The 9,000-nt window shown below is 38.7% G+C and overlaps 1 protein-coding gene across 1 annotated transcript; it reads right to left on the reverse strand.

Annotated features, from left to right (window-relative positions):
• Positions 1-102: 102 nt before the first annotated feature.
• On the reverse strand, positions 103-4,668 carry LOC143876489 (ubiquitin carboxyl-terminal hydrolase 21-like). The gene is made up of 8 exons (XM_077378193.1): positions 4,320-4,668; positions 4,115-4,235; positions 3,873-3,983; positions 2,949-3,121; positions 2,517-2,855; positions 2,309-2,431; positions 1,263-1,656; positions 103-521 (listed from the first exon to the last, which is right to left on the reverse strand). The coding sequence occupies exons 1-8, from the start codon at positions 4,437-4,439 to the stop codon at positions 166-168; spliced, it is 1,737 nt and encodes a 578-aa protein (XP_077234308.1). The 5' UTR covers positions 4,440-4,668; the 3' UTR covers positions 103-165.
• Between the last annotated feature and the right edge of the window lie 4,332 nt (positions 4,669-9,000).

Here is a 9,000-nt window from a genome sequence, read left to right on the forward strand (position 1 = left end):
AGGCACCAACCCGTCTTCCCCCTCTTGGTTAACTAATATTCCGTGAAAAAAAATTCATAGTTGCCAAACATGGATTTAATCTATTTAAGCCAGAGAGAAAAATTGAAAGACAAACAGTGCCCGGCATGTTAATAATAGTTAAGTGTACAAAAGAATACACGGTGTTTAATGGGATTTGAATTTGGGAAGCAAGTGGGTGTCCTCGTCTGCAAGGCCACTCATGATGGAACGAGGGTTAAGGGTAGGGCGAGTTACTGAGGTTGGAGAGATGGCCTCTCCATATGCCCAACCCTTTACTTTTTGCCTTTTGTTTCTGTTGAGAGAGCCTTCACTGTAGCACCCCCGCGAGGAGGAGGCAATGCAGGCCATTAAACCAGATCTTCGCGAACTAGGCATCCCCATCAACAATCTACTCATCGACTCCTTTGCCGGTCCATCCTCCAGAGGGTTGTGGGCAGCTTTCTTCGACCCTTTCCTATCCACTAGCGCCAAATGATCACGCGGGATTTGATATTTTACTTCTGCCAAATTGCGTTGTAACAGATAACAAATAGTCAAAGATGTTGAAACATACTAGATGAGTTTTGGACTCTACAATAAGACCAATTTGTTGAAAGTATAAATGATTAAAGAACACCAAGTCTAACAGCTTAAGTTTTTTAAGTAGTTGGTTGTTTCGCATGGTATCAGAGTTATTGCCTCACGGCGGATCCTAGGTTCAAAACCCATCAACTCCTTGCTATTTAAAAAATCCACATGTACGGGACAACAAAAAAGAAGGGCCAAATATGCCACATGTACGGCCAACCCGAAAAAAGAGGGGCCACACATTTTTTTGATCAGTAAACTGGATCGAACCTGAGACCTCAAGGTTGAGAAACAAAGTCTCAACCGTTGAGCTACAAGCCACATGAGGGGGAGTGTTGAAGTATAAATGATTAAATTGCACCAACTCTTAAAGCTTAATCTTTTGGAGTAATTGGTTGTTTCACATAAATGTATACTAATAGGTCAAAGAACCAAATCTAAATGTGAGATTTCAAACAATTTCAAGCTGTGGGTTTTAGAAATATTGTGTTCATGCCTCACAAACCCTAAGAATCAACATAATCGTTGTCTTTGCTCTATTTTCATAACACTATCAAGACAATATCATGCATCATATGTATGGGTGAACTTATAGTTTCTTATCTACTGTCAAAAGAAGAATAGCATCAGTAATAATGTAAAACAGAAAATACATAGAGGTGATAGTATCTTACGAAAAGGTAATTCAGAAGTTGTTTCAGGGCTTGAACATCTGTTGGTTGGTGTGAGAGGGCGAAAATCCAAGGCATCTGTGGCCTCGCTGACAGGACTATTATGATCACCCTCTCTGACCGCAAGTGGAATAGAGATCCTATCCGTATTACCCAGCACAGACTTGGGGGACGTGGAAGCGATCCTATCTGTATTATCTAGCAGAGACTTATGGGACTTAGAAGTGATCCAATCTGTAGTATCCAGGACAGACTTGGGGGACGTAGAATCGCTGTTTGATTCTAGGCACATCTGTTGAGTTTCCATCAAGCTCGAAAACCAGGGGGATCCCTGCCTAGCATAGAAAAGAATATATGCTTCCTGAGAAAGCACAGACTCTTCACTAACGCTCATCACCTGCAAATAATATTTGAGAATCAAATCACAAATACATATGGACGTGATTTGCTTTCATTATCACATTTAATTTTCTTGATACAAAACACTGGCTTCCGGTCAGCATCATTAATAACTCCATTATCCACAAGTACCACAATTTTTCTTGTTTCTGCACAATTCTGTAGATCTCTTGTTTCAAGCATTCATGTTGGTAACCATGGCGCATTCACTATATTCTAAAAGAGCTAAGAAATATATTATCTGTTATGGAATTTGTTATTAGTCGCATTTTCAGGGAAGGTATCTTGTAGCGGACAGCTTGGCCAATCATGCTTGTCATACCAACATTAATGCAGTTTACCAGGATTGGGCTACTCTGCCCAAAACCTCTAGAGGAGCGGTTAGATGTGACCAATTATGTATCCCTTACATTCACTGAAAATAAATATTGCTTGTTTTTCTTTTTTAAGGGGTTTTATTTTTCCTCTTCTTGAATGTAAATGCATTAGAGGCAAGGTTCTATGTCATCTTGTAACTATTTTTCTTATCAATAAAATTTAAGGTGCTGCCCGGTTTCCTAGATAAATTCCGGGTTAAAAGAAACATTCATGTTGGTGTGACGGAGAAAAACCCAATTGGTCGATATAGAAGTTTCTTTATTGAACGTTACCTTTGAGTCATCCAGTCTGTTCCATGTTTGTGGGGAGGAACGAATGAAGCAGATGTAATGTCCAGAATCAGATGAAAATCCTATATGCACAACAACTGCATATAGTTTATATTGTAACTCCTCCTGCCATTACAAAAGTTAAAACATTATAACTTATTAGAGTGAAGCAGCCCCAAAATAAGGGTCTAGAACTGAGAATGATACTCACATTGTTGTCGTTAGAATTGCTAAGGAAAGGTCTCAAGTCCAGTTCCAATGGGTATTGCACAGAAGTATCAATCTTCTCAATATAAGAACCATTGCTCTTAAATCTTTTAAGGTGAAGTGTCACAACTTCCGGAACCTGGTCTAGTGTAAGCTGTTTCTCTACTGACACTTCAACTTTACAGCTTTCACAGGTGAACTTTGTCTGTGGATCTCCAATCTTTTCTACCTTGGTGAATGATTTCAAAGCATTCGAAAGTGTATCCACATCTTTTATATCCAGACTCAGATCGATTAGAGGCTCAAAAGTATCAGATGAGTGACCACAATTGCAACACTGTAACTGAAATTCACAAAAACAAACAAACAAAGTTATATTGCATTAAGCTAATCCATGAACAACATATGTCAGAGGATAGTTGTTTATTGCTTGTACCTGGCTTCTAAGGCGACCCCCAAAAATTTGTTTTACAAAGCTGTCATCTTGTGAAGACGTGGACTGACCCTGAGAGTTTGAATCCAAATAGCATTTATGAAGGCAGTTCAACATACACTGGAGGAATTCGTGAGCATCTTCCTGCTCGTATCTCTGGAACGACGAAGATAAATCTGTTGATTGCTGTCAAGACTCAACTATTCAACAACTGTGTTCTTTGACAAAATTGATTGGAAGATCACACGGAAAAATCAATTATACTAAATTCAGAGAGAGAGAGAGAGAGAGGAGAGTCTAAACCCATGACAGATTTCAATTACCAGTTTGATCGTATATAAGTTTTTCGAACATATGATTAGTTTACGGATCAAGTAGCCACATGAAATTTAGTTTTAAACCAATCTTGGATCAATTGGAAAACAACATTTTTTTGGTGAAGATACAGGATATGACGGGCATATCAGATGAAAAGAAGAAACAGAAAACCCTACGACATTCATCTGGAGACTATCATTGCTAGACCAAATTAATGGCCAAAAACTAAAAACATATCCCCAAATCATAAAGACAAAGTTGAGAAGCTCAAAAGTAAAAAATAAAACCCCAAATCATAAAGACAAAGTTCAGAAGCTCAAAAAGTAAAAACAAATCCCCAAATCATAAAGACAAAGTTCAGCAATAAGTCAAGTCCAAACCCATGACAAATTACAATTCACAAACTGACTTTGTACAAGTTTTTCGAACATCTGATTAGTTTAAGGATCAACTAGCCACATGAAATTTATTCCTAAATCAATCTCGAAAAAGAAGAAGAAGAAGAAAACCCTAAGATATTAATCTAGAGACTAACAATGCAAGACCAAATTAAAGCTCAAAAAGTAAAAAACAAATTCGCAATTATAAAACCGAGTATGAGAAGGATACGACTCAAATTCTCCACCAATTTCCGAGGCGAAACGATTCCTCCCGATGAAGCCAAAGAGAGCTCGATGTGGTCACGAAGAGTACAAAGAACACAAAACCCTCCAGTCCCAACTGCAATTTCCCCAATTTCCAAATCAATGACAACAAACCTCAACTCAAGACATCAAAAAAGAAAAAAAGGAAGCAACAAAAAAAAAAGAAAAAAAAGAGAGAGTGTGAAATTAGAAAATTTCAAAACTTACGAGTACAAGGAGTAGCGTGATCGCAAGATCTGAGAGACTGCACGAGCGGAACCGTGTGCGTGAAGCACTGAAGAACAGCATTCAGAAAACAAGTATTTCCGAGATTTGCGAGACCGGCCCCCTGAAAAACAAAAGGGGGAAAAAGATCAGAAAGGGAATTTGATAGAATCGAATCGATCCTTAGAAAATAGAGAATTAGAATTACCATCGGTGAAAGCATAGTCTTTGAAGGTTTGTCTAGGGTTTCAGAGACATCAAGCGGTATAGATGAAGGTAGGAGTGGTGAGTTTTCGCCTAGGGTTTCTGAGGAATCGAGAATCTCCATGGAAGAACAGTTAGAGCTTCTCTAATTGAATGGGTTAGGGTTTGGGTAATGAAATTGAGGGATCCGATGGGGGTTTCGATTGGGATTGTTTGTTTTTGAAGAGCAACGAGTGTTTTGGAATTAGGGTTTGAAATGGAGTGGGAAAGATCTCCCCGCCGGTTTTTTTCTCTTTGATTTAAAGTAAAAAAACACGCGGTTAAGTGGCAAGGCGCTTCTCGAATTATTTAAAAAAAGAAAAACCGAAATTTTTGGCGGACGAGGGATAAAATGGTAGAATGGAAAAAATTTCCAAGTAGGGACCACATGATCAAATGATTTAAACCGTTCATCTCGCCCTAATTAAAAAAAACCAAAATTTTGGCGGACAAGGAATGAAACTGGAGAAGGGCAAAAAAAAAAATAATAAATGCGAGGGGACCAGCTGACCAAATGATTTAAACGGTTCCATCTCGCCCTTTTTTAAAAAAAATGAAATTTCGTAGCGTTAGGAATGAAAATGGATAAGGGCAAAATTTACAGGTGGGGACCGCCTGATCAAATGATTTAAACCGTTCATCTATTAGATCCCACTGTGGAGATGTAAGCAGTCTCGCTCTCAAGCATTTTGCCCTACAAAGTCAATTAAAACTCATCTGGCTCTCATGACTCATGAGTACTTGACCGCACTGACCAAGTATTCAGTAAATCAACTGATTACTCTATTGTGTCTATTGAGTACATCACTGGATCATGCAAAATCGACTAGATAGACTAGGATTTGCTTTGGCCGTGTTTTGTGTTTTGGGTAGCATCCAAATTTTGATATGCTGATTTCCACCAAGTGTAGAGGTGCAACTCGGGTCGGGTTGAGGCCAACCCGAACCCAACCCGAGATAGCATTCCCTCAACCCAACCCAACCCGAGCCCTGGGTTGAGGATGTCGACCCAACCCACCTCTAAATCTCCCAACCCATCTAACGAGAAAATCGGGTCGGGTTGAGTATGGTTGGCTTAGGTTCACCTTGGACCAAACAAAAAAATACAGAAACCCAAAAAAATAAAGTTAAGATTAGAGGCCTGTAAATACCCAAAAATACCCCTCACTTAAATTTTCGTCCCCCTCTTTAAAAGAGGGTGTTTTTGTCTACTATTCATGTTAACTCAGATTAGGGCTTCCTAATAAAGCCTATAAATACATCTTATAAGATATTAAGAAACCCTAAACCATCTTTGCAGCCCTAAGAAGAGATCTTCGTGGAGAAAAAGAGGAAGAGCGTGATTCAAAAAAAGATATCGCAAACTAAGGTAAGATTATTAATCTTTAATGATAAACGAATGAAAAGAACCCTAAATTGGGGTTTGATGTGAAAAGATGTGTGATTAGAGCCTTGGTTTTAGTCTATGGCAAACTCCATGGTAGATCTTGGATTCCTTGGGATTCGTTTCGTGTTGAACCCTCCAAAGAACTCAAGATCAATTTGTTTGTATCCATAGAAACCTTGTTATTTGAGGATTTTTGACCGCGGAATTGGATTAGATGGATTCCTCTCATCGATACGAGTCCAAAGGATCCAACCACGCGCGAATCAGATGTTAAACGAATGAGTTATGGCCGTTTTAGTGCAAAAACGGTGAAAAATCACGTTTTGGAGAAATTTAGGTTCGCGCGCGGGGCGGACGTCCGTGATTATCATGTTTGGCGACAGTAGATCCTTGGACGTCCGCAATTCTAGGACGTCCGTAATCCCGGACGGCCGGCGCAACAATTTTTCCAAAACTTCAGAAATTCATAATTTATTCGTTTCTTGTCTGTTTTCGTTTTTGTACTCTATGGGTATGCCGAAAATGTCATCTTTCTGTTAAAAATAGTTTCAATAAGTTTTGGAAACTTTACAATGATGATATTACCAAAATACTAAAAACAGCCATATAATGGGTTACCTTTTAGGGCCCTTATTTGTTCTTATGCCTTGTTCAGATCAGGATATTGAATCGTAATCCGAATTAAGAAAGGAATCGAACATCCTTGGGGTACGTAATAACGTACTACTTTGGGTATTATAAACCGTTTTCATTTGAATCAGTATTGACTTTGAAAACCTGTATTGATGCCTTTGAACCTCGGGATTTGCTTTAAGTCTAGCATGCCGTTTTGTTTCACCCACTGCTACTTTAGAACCTTTGAAACAATTGTATGAATATCTGTCTGGACTTTAGACCTTTGGAACCATCGCTTTGAATTTTGAATCTTTAGAACTATTTGAATATTTAGAAGTATCTGAACCTCTGAAATAACTGTTCTGAACTCTGAACTTTGTAATAACTGTTCTGACCTCTGAACCTCTGAAATAACTGTTCTGATCTCTGAACCTTTGGAATAACTGTTCTGACCTCTAAAATAACTGTTCTGAACTCTGAACATTTGGAATAATTGTTCTGAACCTTGAATATTTGAAATAACCGTTATGAATATATGTTCTGAATTTTGAACCTTCGAAACTACTGTTTAGAACTTTGAATCATTGGAACCATTTGAATAATTAAAATTATCTGAACATGAACCCTTGATACCTTCTGAACACTTATGTGGAGGCTTGGATGATTTCTGGACCCTGTCATATGGGGGTAAAATATTTGGCAACTCTGAACCCATCGTGGGGGTAATACACTGGAACTTCTGGCCCGTCAGTGGGATAAAACGCTGGCCCTGTCGACTTGTATTTGAACTTGAAGAACTAGTTCTGACACCGTGGACTGTCAGTGGATAAGCAATAACATGTCTTCTGACACCGTGGACTGTCGGTGGATAAACAATAACATGTCTTCTGGCCATGCCGATGATTCTGAAGTGTATTTGAACTCTGAACACCATATGGCTTTGACCATAACATTTGAATTCTGAAAACCTTTGACTTTGATCAGAACTTAGATATTGAATTGCTTATTGCACTTTAATTCAGAATCATATTTGACATGCACACATATTTACCTTGTGCCTATTATTTAGCTGTGAACCCATTTTTCTGCTTTGACTCTAATATCCGAACCATATAAACCTTGGCATGCTTAGACTGTACTTAAAGTAATATTTTATATGTACTGAGTTTTTCAGCTGACTGTGGTTATAAAATATTTTCAGGTTTTGACCCTCGTGAGGTTAACAAGGAACATGACGCTTAGTTTTGGAATTTGGACTTTGACTCGGAAATTAGTTTTTTTGTTTTCAGATTTTTTAGGAAGTAAGTACTTTGAATAAGATGTAAAGATCATATTATTTATTTCCGCTTTGACTCTTTGGGGAGAGATGAGATTTGATTTGACTCTGATGGGTCCGCACTAATTGAACTTTGATATTTCAGTTATGAATTGCCAGGTTATTTTATTATTGCTTTGTAGCCTTGTACATTTGTGGGATTCGTCTTGCAAGTGTACGGCGCTGCCACGTCCTACGCCCAGGGTGGGGTTTGGGGCGCGGCAAGGACAGAGGTCAGGTTTGGATCAGGTTGCCAAGGCCTCAATCCTAACCCAACCCAAGGAAATGCCAACCCAACCTGAGCCAAAATTGGGTTGAATCCATCGGGTACGTGTTGAGCCCGACCCAAGTTGCAACCCTGACTAAGTGTGGTTCCCAAAATCAGCCTTTCACTTTTTTTTGTGAAGGGTTGAGATTAATCTCATTAAAAAACATGTTTTCTAATCATAACCCTTTACAAAAAAAGTGAAAGGCTGATATTTGGGTAACACAACTGAGTTAGGGCAGAGGTGAAATTAGTTCTGATCGCATTGGTGGAAACTGTAGCAACTGGTCATTCAATTCAACCAAGTCAACTCAGACTATAATTAACTAGATTATGGGTTGAGAAAGCTCGGATTCGGGAATAACTAGTGATAGGGTGGCCCTTTCTGCTCCCGAGGAACAAATAAGGGATCGAGAGACAGCCAACCTCACTAGTCTGATAAAAACTATGGCCCGTTTTACTTGAGAGGATAGTGTACAAGACAAATGTTTGGGAGATACAGAAAGAATTAAGGAATTTTTTTTTTTGATAAAGGAGAAGGAAATTTTTTTGTATATCCACTACATGTATACTTATTTTTCTAAATAAGACGCAACAAAAAAACATGGAAGGATGGTTAACACCTATATGTCATATTTGATCTTTATTTCATCAAAAAACGAATTTCCATCCATATTGGGGGGCCACCAACCACAGTTTCCAATCCATATGAATGGGGTTAACAAGCAGACCACCAATTGGCATGTTTTGATGAGAAGAGGAAATATCAGCAACCTGATTTCCTTTTTATTTTATTCTGCTTTATCTTGAGTTCCAACAGCAGCTAGTATTGAAAAAATAAGAAAACTAGTAAAAAAAAAGGGAAATCCCTCAACCCCACGCACCCCCACCTCCTCCAAACGTTATCCCTTAAGTTTTAAATGCAAAGAAAAACGTTAAAGGGGGCAAATTTATTTATCGCCGATCACAGAAGAAGAGAGAGTTTGGGGGAGCATTTCCCAAAAAAACAACATAGCATCTAGGTGTCATAGAAACCTTGCCTGTGAGACTATGAGATGGGAAAA

Source organism: Tasmannia lanceolata, unplaced genomic scaffold, assembly GCF_043159265.1.
Source record: "Tasmannia lanceolata isolate RefF3 unplaced genomic scaffold, GAP_Taslan_0.1 ptg000005l, whole genome shotgun sequence".
In the NCBI taxonomy this organism is placed as follows: Eukaryota; Viridiplantae; Streptophyta; class Magnoliopsida; order Canellales; family Winteraceae; genus Tasmannia; species Tasmannia lanceolata.

Bases quoted from the DNA above. Each gene is read 5' to 3' on its own strand.
- LOC143876489 (XM_077378193.1), bottom strand. From the start codon at position 4,439: ATGGAGATTCTCGATTCCTCAGAAACCCTAGGCGAAAACTCACCACTC. The intron at 3,984-4,114 runs GTAAGTTTTGAA...GGGAAATTGCAG, and splicing joins TCACGCTACTCCTTGTACTC to TTGGGACTGGAGGGTTTTGT. The intron at 522-1,262 runs GTAAGATACTAT...GCAATTTGGCAG, and splicing joins AACTTCTGAATTACCTTTTC to AAGTAAAATATCAAATCCCG.